Source organism: Mercurialis annua, linkage group LG1-X (assembly GCF_937616625.2).
Source record: "Mercurialis annua linkage group LG1-X, ddMerAnnu1.2, whole genome shotgun sequence".
Lineage (NCBI taxonomy): Eukaryota > Viridiplantae > Streptophyta > Magnoliopsida > Malpighiales > Euphorbiaceae > Mercurialis > Mercurialis annua.
Window position 1 is genome coordinate 1,931,735 of NC_065570.1, and position 23,124 is coordinate 1,954,858.

The window sequence follows — 23,124 nt, forward strand, 5'->3', positions numbered from 1 at the left end:
AAATTTAAATAATACCCCAAAATCTTAAAATGCAAATGATTAGGCCTTTCAATTTTGACAACAAAACACCCAACGTTTCATTATGTGTTAAAATTGGAGCCTCGTTGTTTATTTTTTAAGACGTTAGGAACATAATTAAAAAATTCTGGACGTAGAGAGCTTATTTGATCCCAAAAGCTTTAGAAGCATAAATAACTTTTTTCCCTTATTTTCTCATATGAAGACATTTGGGGTTGTTAGATTAGATGCCTATTTCTTCTTCTAACACACTTTGATGTTTTCACCAAAATATTGGTTAAAGTGTAGTCCTAGACTCCTAGTTATATTAACTATTTCTTCTTCATTTGTAATTTTAATCATATTTTTAAAATATAATTTAGATGTTTTAATTCATAAATTTTATGAATAATAATAAATATATCCAATTATTAATTTAAACTTATTTTTATATTTTTTAATTTATAAATAATTATTTTATATAATTAATCTTTAGTTTTAGTTTTGAAAGGATTATTTGAGTTTAAAATGAGAATTGTTTATCTGCAAATAAATTAAACAGAAAATTATTTCTATAAAAACCTTTTAAAAATATTATGAAAACAATATTATAAATCTTTCAATTTGATCCATAGAGATCTAGTGGTTTAGTTCTTTGTTTATATATTTTTCTTTTATGAAAACCAAAGTCAAAGTTAAACAATAGTAAACCAATAAAACAGTTGAATAATCACAAAATAAATTAAAAACTTTAACATGTTGTAATTTAATATAAATTTTTAACTTTAGAAAATTTAAAGAATATTTTTTTTTAATTTGAAACATCAAATTAATTTTCATTAGAAAAAATAATGATACAAATGTAGCAACTGTCTAAATTCCAGTGTACACATCATTATTATTTTTTATCAAACAATGGATTGGTATTAATAAAAATCTAATAGTCTATGTTTTATGTTTTAAATGGTTAAAATTAAAAATTTATATTGAAATTACAAAACATGTTAAAAAAGTTGTTAATTTAAAAGTATTTATAGCAAAATAAACTATATTGATTCGTCAATACGAAGAAAATGTATATAAATTGGCTTTTCTTCTCTTACAAACCCTTAAATTCAACAAATACCAAACAATTTTTATGTAATTTTTTCTTCATTATGTTTTGGACTATTGATTTGTCCATTTAATGGCGAGATAACCCAATAGCAGCAGTTCAAACTGTGATCAATTTTTTTCTTCTTATATTAATAAATTTATTAGCTAATAAAATAATTAAGGTGGTGCTTCTTTGATTCAAGTCATCCTTGTCATTCATTAAGTGAATGATTTCTTTACTTATTAGTATTTGTTTATTTTCACTCTAAAATTCATTTTAATTTTACACAAAACTTATTTATAAGTGTTTGGTATTAAAAAATCATAAATATGTTAATATTTGATGTAGTAAAAATATCATTTTCTAAATATTAATAGCAGTTTTTGTCAAGCTCTTCACACTCTAAAAGTCATTTAATAAATTCCATCAATTTTACTAAAATTTACACTAAAAAATAACCAATTCTATAGAATTAGAAAATATATTTATAAATGAATTCTATAGTATCCCAAACATACTTCAACACAGTGTGCAAATAATATTATATTTTCTGAAATTAATTCAATTAATGTGAAGTTTTATATTTATTGTGAATTGCCTATTCTAACTCTCATAATGAGTAATTAAATTTCCATTTAAGATCTGTGGTGATGTACAGATTACAGAAGTGCAATACTCGGCACATAATGGATATAAATTTGACATGTTACATTCCTTCTAATAAGAACTACATATTTTAGATACCAAAAACCCGCTTATCGCGGTTCAATAATTGATTCAGTGACATTATTGACGGACCATGTAGAGTTACTTTGTGACTGAAAATTGCTGCTCGTCGACACATTCTGAAACGTAAATGTAGGTTGTTTAGGTTGAGGAAGATTGGTTTTTTCGCCACTTAACATAGTAACTACAGCCGCCATGTTTGGCCTATCTGCAGCATGATCCTGCACACAAACTAGACCAACATTTACACATCTACTTACTTCCGCTGTCGAATATGAATCTACCACTGCTTCATCTATCATGTCTAAGCCCTTGCTTTCGTCCCATGATTGCCATGCCTGAAACAGACATTATGATTTTAACTATGAAACTCCAAATATTTGGAGATTAAAAAGAGAAAATAATGAGATCTTTAATTGCAGGCTTACGCGGGCTAGAAGGCTCATGTGTTGTTCATCAAACTGGAAGCTATTAACCTTCCTGCCGCAGACAATTTCTAAAATCAAGACTCCGAAGCCAAATACGTCGGATTTCTCTGAATATATGCCGCCTAACAGATATTCTGGAGCCATATATCCCCTGTATTTGAAACAAAAACAATAGTTCTTATGTTAATTACATTTTTCTAAATCCGAAAATAAAATGCTTTTGTTTCATCTGAGAGACGGATTACATACAATGTTCCGACAACCTTGTGAGTGCTTCCAAGAACTTGTGTGCCTTCAAACATTCGTGCCAATCCAAAATCCGATATTTTAGGGCTCATCTTCTCGTCCAAAAGAATGTTACTGACCTTCAAATCTCTATGTATGACCCTCAAACAAGAATCGCGGTGGAGATAAAGAAGCCCTCTAGCAACTCCAGTTATAATATTGAACCGTTTGTTCCAATCAAGCTCTGCCTTTTTTGCGGGATCTGTTCAATGCACAGAATTATGTAACTAGCACAGCTAATTGAAGGCTAGCACAGCTAATTGAAGGCTATTAAACATGGAAATGGAATGCTCAAACTAACCAAAGAGATAGGTGTCCAAGCTTTTGTTGGACATGAACTCGTAAATTAGTATCCTCTCTTGTCGTTCAACGCAGCAACCTATGAGTCTGACAAGATTTCTATGTTGGAGTTTGGATATTAACATCGCTTCATTCTTGAACTCTTCCGTTCCTTGTCCAGAGTTAGTCGAAAGTCTTTTAATCGCCACGTCCTTCCCATCTTGCAGCTTTCCCTATATAAACCACACAAATTAATCAATACACTTTATTGTATGTTTGATCTTTGTTTTAAAAAATAGCAATTACCTTATAAACTGGACCATATCCTCCTTGCCCGAGTTTGTTTTGTTCGTCGAAGTTGCTGGTCGCAACTAAAATACTATTGAAGTCAAATAAAGGCAATTCTACTGGATCTTTATCTTGATCTTCTGAAGGGTTCCTCCACATAAATGGCTGTGACGTGTCTCTTGAAGTGGCAACAGCAGCTGCCATATTAATCAATAAGCAAGTATAATTTCCTAATAAAATGATGAATACGAAGTAAAAGTCCACCTCAAGAAAAGACTAGCAATTCCACTTCACAAAAGGACATAAACTAGCAATCTTTCATTTCTCACCATTTTTCTTAATATTTTGGTTGGATCTCCACTTCACAAAGCCATAGATCATGGAAATGATGACAGCAACAGATGAAACAATGACTAGGCTGATTATGAGTTTTTCTTTTCCCTTCTTATTATCACCTAAAAAGACAATTTGTAACAAAACAATTGTTAATTGCTATTTAAGTTATAAAACAAAAATTACAATAAAATTGTTCAAGTGTGTAAAATTACAACCTTTCAGTTCCGCATTAGCAACACGAAAAAAAATATCTTGTCCATCGAACGGTAACTCATGCATATCCACAAGATTTCCTTTCCAAACCAAACATCCTATTGCATTTACATATGCATAACCTGAACAAGAACAGATATTCAAGCACTGCTGATTGCATTCATTTGCATCCCAAACCTTCAAAAACTCGGCAGAATTAGGAACTTTTAAGCCGCTAAACTTCAAGAAACCATCTGGTTTTCCTCCTTCAGTAGTAGCATTACCGGCACTTGTGTTTCTTCCACAATTTAATTCCGTTCGCCTTACGCACCCTCCTGTCCAGTTTCCTCTCTTCCATTCTTCATCTGATTTTGGCACGAACCCTTTCAAGCAACTACAAGTTAGATTTGGGTCATATCTTTTACAAACCCCAAAAGGTCCACATGCTCCATAGACTTCACATGGAGTAACAGGTGCCTCCCATCTAGCATACCAGCCCCTGACTGGAACCCAACACAAAAACCTTAAAACTCCTATTGATGAGACCGTAAACATCGAGTAACTACAGTTTCGGAGTACGCTAACATCAAGATAAGCAGTTCCTGGCTGAAGACCATCAATGAGTGTTAGTCCACTTTGATAATCAGCATCCATTTCAGGTATGCCAATAAACTTAGCCTTATCCCATGGGCCACTTCTCCAATGAGGTTTCGACCCTTTCCAGACAAAAGCCTGCGACGGTGTCTCCAGCGATAAACCTGCAGTAAAGTCCCCTGGAGAAGGATCATTTTCCGTTTTCCAGGAATTAACAATAAGTCTCTCACCACTTGTGTCATTGAAGGCCAACCATGTGCCCGGCAAGAGTATATTTGTTGGATTCTTGGAGTTATCCCATAGAGTTGAACCTGTAACACCATCCCTCAAAATCAACTTCCCGTCATCTGAAAGCACGGCAATTGAACTGTTTGACGAACCAGATACGTTAGTAGACCAGACAACATTCTGCTGCCCATCCAAAAGCATCAAATTCCCATCTCTGCCTATGGTTAGACTTCTCGAAGAACTTGTAACAGGCTTCTCTCTGTTAGCCACCCACATAACAGTCTGGGGAGTAACTTCCTTGTACCAAATTCCCACATAATGATTACGAGAATTGTTAGGAGTAAAAAATCCCAACTCGAAAATATGGTCCGGAGAGCTAAGAGTTTGTGCTGGAGTTACTGCTCTCGACGAAGTTACGTTGTAGATTACAGAACAATAAGCAAATGAGAAGAAAAAATTGAATAAAAAGAGCCACAACTTAAATGGCATGATATATAAAATATAAACAACAAGATCAAGATGATGTCAAGAAATAATGAAGATAGCAGAATATGTATCTGCTACGTCAACCATATCAAAATCAGGGTCTTCTTTAATAAAAAAAAGCGTGGACTGAAAGTAAACTAAGATACAAGCAGTGACAGATTATTGTCTCTTCAACAGTAGCTAAGGATGATCCTTACCAGTAGATAGACCCAATCAAATTGGAGAGTTGTTGATACTAGGAATTAAAGCAATCAACCAATCTGAGAGCAGCTAGCTGCCATGTAATGATGCTACTCTTGATATCCTCTGTCAAAGAAAACATAATTCAGCTTATATTAAACTCTTAACATGAGTTTATTCTATACTCTTACCTCAAATAAATAAATAAAATACTATGGGTGTGAAAACAAACATCCACCACAAGTCAAGAAGAAACTAATCACTTTGAACAGTAAATCAAAGGAGAAGATATTTTTAATTTGCTGTTTTCATGACAAGTGGGTTTCTTTACCCAAAATTAATTGACAAAGGTACTGCCTTTTTACTGCAAAATTTACTTCAAACTTATTATGTGATCCTGTCCCTTTCTGTACTCCATTAATAAGGTAAGCCAACCACAAGGTAAAAAGTCTACTTGACTTTATTACACCATCTGGGGTAGATTTCGTAAATATTAATGAAAGATAAATTCTCAAGATTTTAGCTTCTACCATTTAAATTGAAGACTGTAACATACTGAAAAGTTGTTTGAGATTAATTCTTCCATGAGAAAGATAAAAAAAATTACTAGATAAAAATTTCTGGTTTTTATCATCTTTTATGTGGACCAGTATTTTATGCAAAATTATTTTCTTGGAAGAATGGTCAATATTGTAATCTAGGAATGTGGGACCTAAGTTTGACAGATTATGTAAGAATATAAAAAATAAGTAAGAAGAAATAATAGTATACTGCAACTTTGAAAAAATGGCCGGTACGGAAGTCGCTAATGTTTGAAAATTCTACGGTTTTAGATTGTGTTGTGTGTGATAGTTATGGAAGATGATTATTTCTTCTCCCTTTCAATTGGGTAATCATAATCAAGTACTTGGTTGGAAAATAAATTACATCATATACTTGATTTTCTCTTTGAATTATAAATCTACTGTAATATCATTGCATTTCCATATTAGATTTTTCAGTAATTACTGAGAAACGATGAACAAACAAGAATTCTAACAGAAGAATTCTAATCAGAAGATATTACGAATGGAACTTACGATGTTATAGCATTCACAGTATAATCACCAGAAGAATAAAATTGGGAGGAACTTGAATGCCTGGAATTTCTCCCTTCCGCCATTGTTCTACTGTGAGTGAACAAAATTGGGGAAATTATTTTTTTTTGAGTAAAATTGGGGAATTTTTTACCTGAATGTAAAATATGCTAATTTTATTAATGGAAAAGGGTCAGTTATGCCTTTAAAATTTGACTCTAAAATCAAGTAAGCTCTTAACGTTTAGAAATATTCAAAAATGCCCTAACGTCTTAAAAAGTGAACAATCAGGACTCCCAACGTCTCATTTATACGTCCAAATAGGGTTCTAATTGTACACATTTGAAGACGTTGATGGTATATTTGAATCTTTTCGAATGTTTAGGGCTTACTTGATATTATAGTCAAATCTTAAAAACATAAATGACCATTTTCCCTTTTATTAATAAAATTTGGGGAGCACTGATAGAATTGACATCTGTATCAATTTTTGAATGGCTAAATATATAGTTTGATCCTTAAACTTGTATCTTTTAACCCATTTAATTCCAAAACTTAACGTCTTATCTATCGAACTTCTAAACGTGTTAAACAATCTGATTTGACCCTTAAACTTGATAAATACGTAAACATTATACCCTTCCGTATACAAATTCTTCTATAATGTTTCAAGTGTCAGGTGGACACAAAGAGGTTCAATGTTTACGTATTTATCAAGGTCAGAGGTCAAATCGAATTATTTAACAAATTTAAAGATTTGATAAGTAAGACGTTAAGTTTAGGGATTAGATGGGTAATAGAGTATTAGTTCAATAGTCAAATTATATATTAAGCCATTTTAATGATATGACACATGCCAAGTCATAATAATTGTGCACTCATGTGTTGACTTTGTGGTATGACGAGCTTGTCTATGTGGCATGATAATGTATGCTGATTGGAAGGTAGACTGATCTGGCACCAGAAAGGTGCCATTCGGCATTATTATTTTGACGTGTGTGATGCTAGGTGTTATGGTAAATTGATGTGGATAAAGCCATGTTATCAGGTATCTTTCAATTGTATAGCGTGCTTGTCCACCTGGAGTTGCAGGATGACATGACATTGACCATATTAGCAAAAATGTGCATTCTAGTGATAAAAAAGAAAAGAAAATTATTATAAATTTAGTATATAAACTTGTTTGAAAATAACAATTTAGTTTTTGAACTAAAATTTACTATGATTTGGTGTTTTAACTGGATAAAAAATTATAAACAAGTGTTTCCACCAGATCATCTACAGGTTACAAGTTACCATTATAAAAAATATAAATTTGGTTTCTAGAGTTTTTAAATAGCTGTACTGATAAATACCAAAAAATATATTTTCAATTTAGTCCATTTTTTTAATTCTCAAAAAACAAGAAAATGAACATCTAAGATAGTGTAAAATATATTATTTGAACAATAATTAATTTACTTTAATTAGTTTAACGGGTAATCCAATCGAGAGTTCAAACTCTAATAAATCAAATTCATTATTATCAGTTTGAACAATATATATTTTAGAGTATGAATTTTCGGTTGGATTAAACTAGTTTAATTAAATTTAATTTAATTAATTATTTTTCAAACAGTGTTTTTTTACACTATTTCACAAGCTTAATTTTTTTATTTGAAAATTAAAAAAGATAAAATAAATTGAAAATATTCATTTTTTGTATTTATCAGGGCTGCCTAATATTCTTAGGAACCAAATTTATGTTTCTTTATAATGGCAACCTGTAATTTGAAAAGACATGCTAGAAATACTTGTTTTTAATTTTTTAGCAAGTTCAGACACCAATTTATATCTTTTTAACAAGTTCAAACATTAAATTATAATAAATTTTATTTAAATACTAAATTGTTATTTTCAAACGAGTTCATACATCAAATTTATAATAATTTCATAGAAAATAAGACGGGACCGGCCAGTTGAATCGAGAAATGGCCAGCTGTCTGGTCCAAACACCTTTAAAAAAATAAAAATTATGCTTGTTGATACAAAAGTTTGGCTGTTGATGAGTGACTGAGTTGAAATTAAGATGTCTGAATTAAAAAAAGGCAAAAGTTAAAGAAGAAAAGAAAATAAAAAAAAAGGAGTTAAAAGAATTTTCTCTTATTATAACTCTCAATTTTCATAATATTTGGTTTTGGATTTAGGGTTTAGGGTTTTTTTACTGTACTATCTCAAAAATTTTGATTTTTAAATTAAGATACGTGTCACAATTTGAACGATCAAAATTAAAAAAAGTGATATTTAAATTCAAATTTAAATATTCTAGAAAGCTTATTAATATTATTGGATCATGAGAAATAAAATTAAAAACAAATTAGTTGAAAATTAAATTTAAACGGGACTAAGAAAATTAAAAAGAATAAAAATAAAATAAATTATAATTTCTAGAATAATGATTTTAAGATTATTATCCATAATATATATTTAGGAATTTATTCGAGAAATTTTGTCGAGGAATTTCCGGAATTAATTGGTGTATTAAAGTGTAATTATAAATTAAGTAAAAATAAAGTGTAAGGGTTAAATGGAGATGAAAGAGATAAAAAGGGATTAAACCTGACATTTAATCAACATACTTATCCAATGGATATGATGGATAAATTCTTAATTAATCCTCCAAATTCTTTGAAAAATAGTGTTAATACAAAAAACATCAGAATCTCATATCTCCTTATTTCGACATCGGAATTTGACGTTATTTATGTCAAATCAAAGCTATCAACGTTCTCTTCAATTTTATGATTGTTATTTCATAACATTGATTTAGAAACAGGTCAGAACCGTAAGAAAACATTACTGCTCAAATCACCACATTCGGTTCGTCAAGATTTGGATAACCGCGATTATGAAAAATATTATTTGAATTCAAATATAAAATTTAAATACTCGAGAAAGCCCATAAAAATATAAAAATCACTAGAAATAAATTTAATAATTTTTGGACGATTAAGTGATTTTTTTATGGAATTCAAGAAAAAATTGAAAACATAATTAATAAATATAAAATAAAAATTTCAGGATAATAATTTCGGAGTTATTATTCAAAACATAATATTTGTAAGTTTTTCAAAAAGTTAAAAATTAAAAGTGGTAAAAAGTTAGTTTTGCTCCCTAAATATTTTATTAATTACAAAGTTACCCAAAAACTTTAAGGACCAAAGTGGATGTTTGTTCAATTACTATATATATCACCTTATCTCTTCACCATCAAGCTCAAAAACCCCCCTGCTTTGCAGCCCTTAAGTTGCCGCAACACTCACAACACCAAGATAAGCCATTTCTTTCATCTTTTTCAATTTTTTTAAATAAAATCAATCGTTAATTATGGTTAATTATTTATTTGGAGTTTGTTTTGAATTTTATGTAGTGTTTTGGGATATTTGGGGTAGAAAAGTTGCTCAATTTTCTAAGTTGGTAAAGCTTGGATTTTTGTTCACTTTTTCCAATTTTTTGAAGGACAATTAATTGTTAATTATAGGAAATTATATATTTGATGTTTGTTTTGAATTTTATCAAGATTTTATGAGTGTTTAGGGGTGATATATTTGCTGAAATTTTGAAGCTGGTAAAAACTTGAACTTCTGTGGAAACATCATGGGTTGTAATGTTAAAAAACGTGATTTTGGCGAATTTTACGAGTTTTATAAGGAGAAAATTACATCAAATCACCCAAAAACTCAAAAGTTTGTATAAATCACCCAATTTTTTTTTTTTGCAAAAATCTCTCAATTTTAAAAGATTCTTTTCATCCCTACCTTTTAATAGTTGTGATTACTATTTTATCCGTATGGTGTATTTTACCTATTGTGTTTCCATTACACCTAATAATTTCTCCTCATTTTATATAAACCGGGCCAATTCTAACCGACCCACTACCAGTCAGATCATTATTGGCCGATCAACGGCCGGACCACCGCGGTCAACGCCGGTCAACGGCCGGACCACCGCGGTCAACGCCGGTCAACAGCCGGACCACCGCGGTCAACGCCCAGACCACCACCATTGCTGGTTTGTGGTCTAACCATTTTTAATGGTTGGACCAATTTTAGTTAGATAATTAAAAATTAAATAAAACACCATTTTGTAGTTGAGGGGATTTGAAACCTTGAACTCTTATAAGAGAGAGGTTGTGCTTTGCCATTAAGGCAAAGGCTAATTGTTGTCAACATTTACTCTATAATATATATGTATAACTGATTATAAATTTAAACTAACTTATTAGAATGAAATTAATTTATAATGTAAATTAAATATCAACTTAAATTAAATTTATTATAAGTTTAATATTAAATTATAATAATTAAATTTATTTATTTATTAAATATTTATACAATAAAAAAATAAAATATACATATATTTATATTTTATACAATTTATTAATATATAAGTAAAACTAGTAAAAATATTTCACTTTTTAAAATTGAAAAATATAATGGTTTAATGGTCGTGGTCGGATATGTGGTAGTGGGACCCCCGTGGTGTGCGAAAACTCAATAAGAACTCAATATAAACTCAATGACGACTTAATGTCAATTCAATGATAACTTAATGTCAACTTCATTATGTATACTATTAAAAGTAATTTATAATATAACAAATAAACTAATAGTAATTTGAAAGTAAATTATTTAAGATTTTATTAAAATTAAATAAACCGAAAGTAATTTTAATATAAGTGAACTGAATATAAACTTAATATTAACTCAATGTCACCTCAATATAAACTCAAAGTAAACTTAATGTGAACTCAATATAAATTTAATGTTCACTGAATGTTAATTCAAAGTAAATGTTTTGATAAATAATTATAAATTTAAAATGAAATTATTTTATATTATTATATAAAATTATTTTTCTATAATTTATACTTTCAAAAATAAACTATAGTAGATTGAAAGTAAATTATTTAAGTTTTTATTACAGTAATTTGTGTAAATTTAATGTCAACTCAATATGGACTTAATGTCAACTCAATGACGACTCAATATCAACTCAATGTAAACTTAATGTCAACTCAATGGAAATTTAATGTATTTTAGTAAGTATAATTTTAAAAATTAACTTAATATTAGCTCAATGTAAATTTAATATCAACTCAATGTCGACTCAATGTCAACTCAATGTAATCCTAATATCAACTCAATGTAAACCTAATGTAAATCCGAAGTAATTTTTTAGTAAATTATTTTAATTTTAAAATGTAAATTAATATCAACTCAATGTAAACTTAATAACTCAACGTCGACTCAATGTCAACTCAATGTAAACCTAATATCGACTCAATGTCAACTCAATATCAACTCAATGTAAACCTAATGTCAATAATGTTTTAGTAAATTATTTTAATTTTCAAATGTAAATTAATATCAACTCAATGTAAACTTAATAACTCAACGTCAACTCAATGTAAGATTAATGGCGACTCTATGTCAACTCAATGTAAACCTAATTTCAATCCAAAGTAATTTTTTAGTAAATTATTTTAATTTTGAAATGTAAATTAATATCAACTGAATGCAAACTTAATAACTGAACGTCGACTCAATGTCAAACTAATGTCGACTCAATGTCAACTCAATGTAAAGCTAATATCGACTCAGTATAAACCTAATATCAACTCAATGTAAACTTAATATAAATTAAATTTAATATCAACTCAACGTCGACTCAATGTCAAGTGAATGTAAATCTAATATAAACTCAATGTAAAATTGATGTAAACTACATGTCAATTCAAAGTAAATGTTTTAGTAAATTATTATAATTTTAAAAATTAACTTAATATCAACTCAACGTCGACTTAATATCAATTTAATGACAGCTCAATGTTAACTCAATGTAAACCTAATGCCAATTCAATGTAATCCTAATGTCAACTCAGTGTAAATCTCATGTCAATCTCATGCAAACCTAATGTCAACTCAATATAAATTTAATGTCAATTCGAAATAGTAAATTATTTTAATTTTGAAATGTAACTTAATATCAACTCAACGTAAACCTAATGTCAACTCGATATAAACCTAATGTCAACTCAATGTAAACTTGATGAAGGTTACATGTCAATTTAAAGCAATTTTTTTTAATAATTTATAATAATTTTAAAAACTAACTTTATATCAACTAAATTAACTTATATAATTTATTTTGAGTTTATATCGAGTTGACATTAAGTTAATTGTGTTTCTAATACATTAATTTATAAATTTATTTTAACTTAATTTACTTTAAGTTAATATTTAATTTACACTAGTATTAATTTAATTAGAATAAATTAATTTAAATTTTGACAAGCATAATATTTTATTAGTATTTTATAATAATATATTATTTATAATCAACCATTTTAATATGTTTATATTTAGTTTAAATGCTTTCTTATACAATATTAAAGAGTATATGTATATATAATAAAGAGTAATTAAACACAACAAACATGTTTTGCCTTGATGGTTAGACACATGGACAAAGTGTGAGAGGTCATGGGTTCTATTCCTACTAATAGCAAATTTATATTTTATTTAATTCTTTTAAAATCTCACCACTATAGTTGATTGCCGTTGACCGCGGGTTGACTTCCGTTGACTTCTATTGACCGCGGGTTGACCGCATTGATTCGGCCGTTGACCGCGGTGGTCCGGTCGTTGACCGGCGTTGGCCGCAGTGGTCCGGCCGGTCGGACCGAAATTTGGCCGGTAGTCGGTGGCGGTTGGTTAGATTGTCTAACCAAATTTAGATTTGCCACGTGTCATCATTTGATTGACTCAAACATAGACCAATGAAATGTTGACAAATACCAATGACAATATTGTCTCATTTTCTTTTATTTTGGGTTATGAGGGATTTTTGTAAACTTTTTATTTTTTTTGAGAGATTTTTGCCAAAATCAAAATGGTGAGGGAAAAGTGAAACACCATAGCAGTTTTAGGGAATTTGTGTAAAAAACCCTTTTATAAGCTCACCGGGATTTTGGCTTACCGGGGACCAAAATCTGGTGGTTGGAGATGGAGGTCCATCCAAACAAGGGTCCAAACCCTTAGCCCCCGGGTCGAAGGTGCTTGAAGCCCAAGGGGCCCGAGTTAGCCCAAACGAGAAATAAAATATTTTTATATATTAAAATATATTTTCTGCGAAATTTTATATTTTTTATGGAATTTATTATCTAAATAAATATTTATGAAAAGTGGAAAATAATATTTTTGATACAAAGAAATTAAAAATATTTTGTATATTAACTTTAAATGTTTAAATAAATACTTATGTAAAAGAAGGCAAAAGATATAAAAAAAGCCCTTGTAAATTTTATAAAAGTACAGATTAGCCCTTTTATTTATTTTGGATATAATTAAGCCCTCTTTGTTTTCAAATAGAACAAATAACCCCTTTCGTCCAACACCATTAGAAATATTCGTGAATGGTTGACATGTTTCTCATAATCATATAGGAATAAAGTTCAAAAATAATTTTAATGTTTAAAATATTTACCAAAAATTCGAGGGGGTAATTGCCCTAAAGTAAATTAAAAGGGTTATTTTGTTCGATTTTAAAACAACGAAGGTTTAATTGTTCAATTTTAAAAACACGAGGATTTAATTGTGCCCCACAAAAATAAAAGGGTTGATCTGTACTTTTGATGTTTAATTAATTTGGTTTGAAGCTTGACGTTTAGATCACGTTTTGGCGAGAGAAAAGCACGCTAGAGAGCTTTCGCTGGTACCGGGCACGAGTGCCTTGTTCTGACCTAGTCCCCCCTGGGCTGGGGCCTAGGCACTTGCCCAACGACACAGACATTTGGCCAACGACATAGGCCTCTAGGCCCGACGCAAAAATTTGACAATAAATTTTCTGACGAGGAAATTTGACGGGAAAATGGAAAATATCGTTTTTCCGATGAAATGAGATAAAATTAAAAACTATAGGATTCAAAATTGAGAAAAGAACAAATTATCGTTGAATGCTTAAAACGATAATTTAAATAGTTTAAAGTGATAAATTGTTTAAAAATAATTTTCGTAAAGTGGATAAAAGTAAAAGAGTAACTATCGAGATCACATGTATTTTTATTACGTATAGAGTCAATTATAGAGTTAAGGATTTATTAATTCAAGAATTAATATTTTAATCCTAAATAAATTCGACGAATCATCAATCTATCGAGTCGGGGGATCAAAAAAAATAATGGAGTCAATGGGTGATATTTATTTTCGATAGCGGTCACTGTAAGTTTGCATTTTACTTTTAAATATTATTATATTAAAATATTTTATGTCTTTAATTATTTACTTAAATCACATTATATATCATAATATTTCATATAGTATTATGGAACCTCATATAGATCCTTTGGAACGTGCTTTTCTATTGGGTGGTAATAAAACTGTGTGATCATTAATGTCAATTATCGTAGAAATTAAAATTATGATCTATTGTAATTGTTGAATTATAATGAAAATGTAAAATTCAAGGCGAAAGCATAAAGTCTAAGGCGACGGTCTAGAATTCCGATTCAGATCTGAATGGCGATAAATCTATTGACACACAGCCCAGATCTGTAATACTAAGAAAAGTCAAAGACGACGCATATACAATCTAGACTTCATAGATTAATAGACAGACTGATGCTATTAAAAATTTGGTGGCAGAATTACGAGATAAGGATTGGGGCTTAGGATTTCAATCGAATCCATTATCAGGCTATATTTATATAATTGATTTATGCAATTTATATTTTTATTAATATGGATTAGTAATTATGTGAACTCACTCAATTTTAACTAACCTGTCGATATTTTTTCTTTTCAGGAAAAAAGGCTGATTCGGGCTTGACTAGGCTTTCAATTCTTATTCCGAAAGTCTTGTTTTTTTTTAAAAAAGTGATTTAATAATGTAGTAGTTTAGTAGTTGGGTATTCGGAAAATTTATTAATCCAGTTATCGGTAGTTCAGTTTATTAGATTTTAATTAGAGATTAGATTAAAATTATCATAAGTAATTAAATTAATTTAAAAAATTAAGAAATTCACTCTCCGAAGAGTGAGTTTGATACAAAAACATAAGTTGCGGATTAATTTGATCCAAAACCACCAAAGATGACTTTTTGATATTTCATTCCAAGTTGAGAGGGTGAATTGACTCTTTATTCGTTTAATTATTATATCTAGAACAATGGGGGAGAGATGCAATAAACCTTTTTTTACTCTTCTTTCAAGTTTTATTAAGAATTTCAAAAATAATATTTTTTATATCTATAATTTAGTCATTTTATTAAATATATCTCTAAAATATAATTTGAGTATTCTAATCCATCAACTTGACATATTGTCATAAATATATCCAATTTTTAGTTTCAAACTATTTTTAAAATTTATTAATATAAATTTTTGATTTTTTAAATAATATTTTTACATAATTGATCTTTAATTTCAGTTTAGAAAGAGTTATTTGAGTTTAGAATGAGAATTACTTGTCCGAAAATAAAGTTAAATCAAAAAGCTAGATATATTTATCTTAATTTACAAAATAAACGGATCAAAATGTCCACACTATATTTTAAAAATATTTTTAACAAAATTGTCAACATAATAGAAATAAAAAAGCATTTTATCTTAATATTTTTTTAAAAATAATTTTTAAAGAATATGTATTGAAAAGAAAATAGTAGTATTAAATGGTATTGGCAGGCAGCAAAGAGAGCAATTTGATTGCCACATAAATATAAATTTATCAAAATTTGTAATCGTGATAGAATTTTTTTTCAAAAAATCATTTATAAATGACATTTTTAATTTTTAAAAATAGTGATAAAATTATAATTATAATTTAATATAAAAATGGTGAGTTTATTTACAAATACCTCTTAACAAAGTTTTAATAGTTAGAGTGTCTACTTCATGAAGTAAATTAAGCCTTATTTTGTTAAAAAAATATTTGGGTAGATAAATTTTTGTTTTTTTTGTGACGAGAACTCACTCTACTGAGCCGAAGCTCAATATTATTGTCAAATCTCGGGATATGGACCGCCCGCAAGCCCACATACCTGGTAAATCCGGGCTATAATGGCCAGCAACCCAACCTCAACCACTCCATATTAAGAAAGGGCGTAGCCGGGGTTCGAATCCACGACCTTTGGCGCCCAGATGGCTGAGACTTAGACCACTAGACCAAATCCGTGCGGGCAGATAAATTTTTGTTACTTCAATATTAATATTTTATTAAAATGTTACACATGAATGTGACAATGCATACTACTACAAGTAAATTCCAAATGACCTCTTGAATAACTAATCAATTTAAGATCATTTAATTTGGAGGGTCGAACACGCAACTGTGTGCTTACTGCTAACTGCGAACATCATAAATCATAGTCTATTAAGTCTCAAATCAAATAATGTTAAATTAATCAAATAAATTATTTGATTCTAAAAATTGATAAAATGCTAAAAAGCAAATATCTGGTTATATTATGGAAGCATGTGCTGGCCTCTTGACATTATCAAAAGAATATTATAATTCTTTCAATTTGATCCATAGAGATCCTCCAATTGATTGGTTCTTTGTTTATATATATATTCTTTTATGAAAACTAAACTCTTAGTTAAACATTAATAGTAAACCAATAAAAAAAGTTGAATAATCACAATATAGATCAAAAAATTTAACATGTAATTTATTTTAAATTTTTAATTTTTGACAATTTACTAAATAATAATAATTTTTTTATCAAATTGAAACATTTAATCAATTATCAATAAAAAAATAATGATGTGGATGTAAGAACAGTCTAAATTTCAGTGTTTACATCATTATTTTTTTTTTACTAATAGGTATTTTAAATGATAGTTTTTTTATAATTTGTGTTTTAAATTTTTAAAATTAAAAATTCAAATTAAAATTATAAAACACGCTAATTTTTTTAATTAATTCAATAGATACTTATAGCAATATAAATTATATATCTAGATTGATTTTTCAAGACGTAGGAAATGTATAAGTTGGCTTTTCTTCTCTTACCAACCCAAAAATTCAACAAATTAATGCCAAACAATTTCAATATATTATTTTCTTTTTTATGTTTGGAGTATTGATTTGTTAATGTAGTGGCGAAATCACCAAGTAACAGCAGTTCAAAGTGTTTTTTAATTTTTTTTCTTCTTATATTAAAAAATATTAGCTAATAAAATAATTAAGGTGATGCTTGTATGATTCAAAGTCATCCTTATTATTTATTAGGAGAATGATTTGTTTATTTATTGTTTGATTAGTTTCCCTCTAAAATATTCATTTTAATGTTACATAAATTTTAGTGGTATTGGCAAAACAAATTCTGACATTTCACTTTTCTAGCTATTTAATCCTAACATTCACAACGTTACGAAATAAATCACAACCTTTTTTATTTTTGCAATTTGTAGCCCCAATCAATTTTCGGCAGTTTTGTCTCTTTTGTTAGACTAAAAACTGCAAAAACACAAAAAAATAGGATTTTATTTGAATTTTTTTTGAAACGTTGGAATTTAATATGCCAATACATGTATCTAATGTGGTTGCAACATATGCACAAAGTTTCCGGAAAATGGTTTAGGCTACAAATGAACAGAGGATCACTTTAGCCCCTCATGTTGCGTCAAAATATCAAAAAAGCCCAAATCTCCAATGCCGGATCACTTATACCCTGAAGTTGTGTAACCGTATTGCCCTAATTGGAGAGTGAAATTGTAATTAATCATACTTAATACTAATTAAACATATTTAACACTAATGAAACACAATTAAACACTAGTTTAATGAGGGACTTTTTTGATCTTTTTTCAAAAAAAATTTGTTTTTAAATTTGTTTTTGGTTTTCTGATGAGGAGCTGCTAGATGAGGAGCAGAGCTGCTCCTCTACTCCTCTACTCCTCTTTCACGAGGATCAGCTGCTCCTCGGAGGAGCAGACGAGGAGCAGCTGCTCCTCGTCGGTTCCGGGAGGAGGCTCCTCCTCGCCGGAAAAACGAATCTAAAAAAAATATTCTATTTTTGTAAAAAATACTATTATGTCCCAATATTTTTAATTATTATTAATAAAATAATTAAAGTTTTAAAATTATTGAAATTAAATTAATAATTTTAAAAATTTATATATTAATTTATAAGTTTTATTTGTTAATTTAAAAGTTTTGAAAATTTCAAGCACCATTTTAACCTTTTTTTTTTCAAAACCACTTTCAAATAAAAACCACATACTAAACCGGAGAGTGTATCTCACTCTCTAAGGTGAGAGTGGGGAGGGGCTTTTTTGATACGAAAAACACAACTTCAAGGTAAAAGTGACCCTTTATTGGAGATTTGGGCTTTTTAAATATTTTGACACAACATGAGGGGCTAAAGTGATCCTTTGTTGGGCTACAAATTGCAAAAATGAGAAAGCTTAGGATTTGTTTTATAATATTTTGGACGTCGGAATTAAATCGCTACAAAAGTGAAAAATTGGAATTTGTTTTGCAAATATCCCTAAAATTTATTTATAAGTGTTTGGTATTAAAAATAATAAAAATGTTAATATTTGATTTAGTCAAAAATATCATTTTCCTCTTCTAAATATTAACAGCAGCTTTTGTCAAGCTCTTCACACTCTAAAAGCAATTTAAAAATTCCATAAAATTTACACTAAAAGTAACCAATTATATTGAATTAGAAAAATACAATTGTAAATGAATTCTATAGTGTATACCAAACATACTTCAACACGCTTTGCAAATAATATCAATCTTTTTTAAATTAATTCAATTAATTTTAAGTTTTATATGTATTGTGAATTGCCTATTCAAACTCTCATAATAAGTAATCAAAATTCCACTTAAAATCTGTGGTGATGTACAAATTACAGAAGTGCAATATTCAAACACATAATAGATATACATTTAATTCATTAAAAAAATGGATATACATTAAAAAAACACACATAAGGGATATACATTTTACATTTTACATTCCTTCTAAAAAAAACTACCTATTTCAGATGCCAAAAACCCGGTTATCGCGGTTCAACAATTGATGCAGTGACATTATTGACAGACCATGTAGAGTTACTTTGTGACTGTAAATTGCTGCTCGTCGACACATTCTGAAACGTAAATGTAGGTTGTTTCGGTTGAGGAAGGTTTGTTTTTTCACCACTTAACATAGTAACTACAGCCGCCATGTTTAATCTATCTGCTGCATGATCCTGCACACAAACTAGACCAACATTTACACATCTACTTACTTCCGCTGTCGAATACGAATCTGCCACTGCTTCATCTATCATGTCTAAGCCCTTGCTTTCGTTCCATGATTGCCATGCCTGAAACCGACATTATGATATTAACAATGAAATTCCAAATATTTGAAGATTAAAAAGAAAATATAATGAGATCTTTAATTGCAGGCTTACATGGGCTAGAAGGCTCATGTGTTGTTGTTCATCAAACTGGAAGCTGTTGACCTTTCTGCCGCACACTATTTCTAAAATCAAGACTCCAAATCCAAATACGTCGGATTTCTCTGAATATATGCCGCCTAACACGTATTCTGGAGCCATATATCCCCTGTATTTGAAACAAAAACAATAGTTTTTATGTTTATTTCTTTTTCTAAAGCCGAAAATAAAATGCTTTTGGTTCATCTGAGAGACGGATTGCATACAATGTTCCGACAACCCTGTGAGTGTTTCCAAGAACTTGTGTGCCTTCAAACATTCGTGCCAATCCAAAATCCGATATTTTAGGGTTCATCTTCTCATCCAAAAGAATGTTGCTGACCTTCAAATCTCTATGTATGACCCTTAAACAAGAATCGCGGTGGAGATAAAGAAGCCCTCTAGCAACTCCAATTATAATATTGAACCGTTTGTTCCAATCAAGCTCTGCCTTTTTTGCAGGATCTGTCGAATGCCAGAATTATGTCATTAGCACATCTAATTGAATGCTATGTTGAGCTATTAAACACAGAAACTAAAAGCTGAAACCAACCAAAGAGATAGGTGTCCAAGCTTTTGTTGGACATGAACTCGTAAATTAGTATCCTCTCTTGTCTTTCGACGCAGCAACCTATGAGTCTGACAAGATTTCTATGTTGGAGTTTGGATATCAACATCACTTCATTCTTGAACTCTTCCGTTCCTTGACCAGAGTTAGCTGAAAGTCTTTTAATCGCCACGTCCTTCCCATCTTGCAGCTTTCCCTATATAAACCATACAAATTAACTAATACTCTATCAATGTATGTTTGATCTTCATTTAAAAAAAAATATCAATCACCTTATAAACTGGACCATATCCTCCTTGCCCAAGTTTGTTTTCTTCGTCGAAGTTGCTGGTGGCAACTAAAATGCTATTGAAGTCAAACAAAGGCAATTCTACTGGATCTTTATTTTGATCTTCTAAAACGATTCTCCGCATAAATGCTCTTGAAGTGGAAGCTGCAGCTGCCAAATTATTCAATAAGCAATTCTGTTTTTTTAATAAGAAGATGAATCAGAACTAAAAATCCATCAACATAAAAGACGATAGCAAATCCACTTCACAAAAGGACCATGGCATAAGTAGCAATCTTTCATTTCTTACCATTTTTCTTAATTGTTTGGTTGGCTCTCCACTTCACAAGACCATAGATCATAGAAATGAATAAAGCAACAGTGACTAGGCTGATTATGAGTTTTTCTTTTACCTTCTTATCATCACCTGAAAAGACAATTTGAAAGGGAACAATTGTTAATTGCTATTTCAGTAATAAAACCATAATCAAAACAAAATTGTTCACGTGTGTAAATTACAACCTTTCAGTTCTGCATTAGCAACACGAAGAAAAAGATCTTGTCCGTCGAAGGGTAACTCGTGCATATCCACAAGATTTCCTGTCCAAACCAAACATCCTATTCCACTTACAAATGCATAACCTGAACAGGAACAGTTATTGAAGCACTGCTGATGGCATTCATTTATATCTAAAACGTTCAAGAACTCGGCAGAATCTGGAACTTTTAAGCCACTAAACTTCAAGAAACCATCTGGTTTTCCTCCTTCAGTTGTAGTATTAGTGGCACTTGTGTTTCTTCCACAACTTAATTCTGTTCGCCTTACGCACCCTCCTGTCCAGTTTTCTCTTCCCCATTCTTCATCGGACTTTGGCACAAACCCTTTCAAGCATCTACAAGTTAGATTTGGGTCATACCTTTGACAAACCCCAAAAGGTCCACAAGCTCCATAGATTTCACATGGAGCAATAGGTGTCTCCCATCTAGCATACCAGCGCCTGACTGGATCCCAACACAAAAACCTTAATATTCCTATTGATGAAAGTATAGTCATGGAGTAACTACAGTTTCTGAGTACACCAAAATCAAAAAAAGCAGTTCCTGGCTGAGGACCATCAATGATTTGATAATCAGCATTTATTTCTGGTATCCCAATAAACTTAGCCTTATCCCATGGACCACTCCTCCAATGAAGTTTAGACCCTTTCAAGACAAAAGCTTGTGACGGCGTCTCCAATGATATAGAAGCAGTGAAATCCCCAGGAGAAGGATCATTTTCAGTTTTCCAAGAATTAAGAAAAAGTCTCTCACCACTTGTGTTATTGAAGGCCAACCGTGTGCCTGGCAAGAGTACATTTGTTGGATTCTTGAAGTTATCCCATAGAGTTAAACCAGTAAAACCATCCCTCAAAATCAACTTCCCATCATCTGAGAGCACAGCAATTGAACCATTTGACGAACCAGATATGTCGGTAGACCAGACAATATTCTGCTGCCCATCTAAAAGCATCAAATTCCCATTTCTACCTATAATTAAACTTTTTGAGGAACTTGTAACAGGCTTCTCTCTATTAGCCACCCAAATAACAGTCTGGGGAGTAGCTTCCTTATACCAAATTCCCACATAATGATTATGGGAATTGTTGGGAGTAAAAAAACCCAACTCGAAAATGTGGTTGGGAGAGCTAAGAGTTTGTGCTGGAGTTACTGCTCTTGATGAAGTAACGTTGTAGATAACAGAACAATAAGCTAATGAGAAGAACAAATTGAATAAAAAGAACCACAAGAATGCAACTTGCATACCGAAACACATCTGATTCATAAATGCTGCCATAACTTAAATGGCATTATGTACAATATAAACAACAAGATCAATATGATGTCAAGAAATGATGAAGATAGCAGAATACATATATATCTGCTAGGTCAACTATATTAAAGTCAGGGTATTCTTTATTAAAAAAAAGTGGACTGAAAGAAAACTAAGACACAAGCAATGATAGATTTTTCAAAGCAGGCCAATGTCTCTTCAAAAGTAATCCTTACCAGTAGATAGACCCAATCAACTATTAAAAGTCAACAACTCCTCTTTGGATTTCTAGAACTATCTAGTATTAACCACCTGTAGAATCTAGTATTATGAAATTAAGAAACAACCAGAAAATCTCCCACCGCCATAGTATGGCCATATATATGGGAAGACCCCTCTATTTTTATACATATGCATGAAAACAAAGTACATGAGACAAAATGTGAGTGTATGAGAGGAAGAATTAGTGGGTGTGCAAGCAAGAAGTGTGTGCTAATTACATTTTAGTACAAATAAAAGAATTTTGTTTCAGTTTAGTCCTCCTATTATCCTACATCAAATTGGAGACTTGTTGATACCAGGAATTAAAGCAATTAACCAATCTAAGAGCAGTTAGCTGCCATGTAATGATGCCATTCTTGATAATCTCCGGCAAAGAAAACATAATTCAAAACTAATTTTTGTTATTTTTTTGAAGAAATTACTAGAATCTTATTATTAAACTCTTAACATGATTTTATTCTGTACTCGTAGCTCAAATAAATAAATAAACAAAATATATGAATACTATGGTTGTGAAAACAAACATCC

The 23,124-nt window shown here is 30.2% G+C and overlaps 2 protein-coding genes across 5 annotated transcripts; both read right to left on the reverse strand.

The window, feature by feature from the left end:
- Positions 1-1,709: 1,709 nt before the first annotated feature.
- Positions 1,710-6,292, reverse strand: LOC126660519 (G-type lectin S-receptor-like serine/threonine-protein kinase At1g61370). Of its 3 annotated transcripts, none has more exons than XM_050354084.2 (8): positions 6,195-6,292; positions 3,651-5,241; positions 3,429-3,554; positions 3,118-3,296; positions 2,834-3,044; positions 2,497-2,734; positions 2,248-2,398; positions 1,710-2,157 (listed from the first exon to the last, which is right to left on the reverse strand). In XM_050354084.2, exons 2-8 carry the CDS (start codon positions 4,936-4,938, stop codon positions 1,849-1,851), a joined length of 2,502 nt encoding a protein of 833 aa, XP_050210041.1. In that variant the 5' UTR covers positions 4,939-5,241; positions 6,195-6,292; the 3' UTR covers positions 1,710-1,848. The 3 variants fall into 3 exon arrangements, with proteins under 3 accessions (XP_050210041.1, XP_050210049.1, XP_050210034.1); XM_050354092.2 differs by lacking the exon at positions 6,195-6,292 and having other exon boundaries at positions 3,651-4,847; positions 5,133-5,331; XM_050354077.2 differs by lacking the exon at positions 6,195-6,292 and having other exon boundaries at positions 3,651-5,333.
- A 12,757-nt stretch (positions 6,293-19,049) lies between these two features.
- Positions 19,050-23,075, reverse strand: LOC126660583 (G-type lectin S-receptor-like serine/threonine-protein kinase SD1-29). Of its 2 annotated transcripts, none has more exons than XM_056105339.1 (7): positions 21,027-23,075; positions 20,815-20,931; positions 20,509-20,669; positions 20,222-20,432; positions 19,896-20,133; positions 19,645-19,798; positions 19,050-19,554 (listed from the first exon to the last, which is right to left on the reverse strand). In XM_056105339.1, exons 1-7 carry the CDS (start codon positions 22,336-22,338, stop codon positions 19,246-19,248), a joined length of 2,502 nt encoding a protein of 833 aa, XP_055961314.1. In that variant the 5' UTR covers positions 22,339-23,075; the 3' UTR covers positions 19,050-19,245. The 2 variants fall into 2 exon arrangements, with proteins under 2 accessions (XP_055961314.1, XP_055961312.1); XM_056105337.1 differs by having other exon boundaries at positions 20,509-20,675.
- Positions 23,076-23,124: the final 49 nt, after the last annotated feature.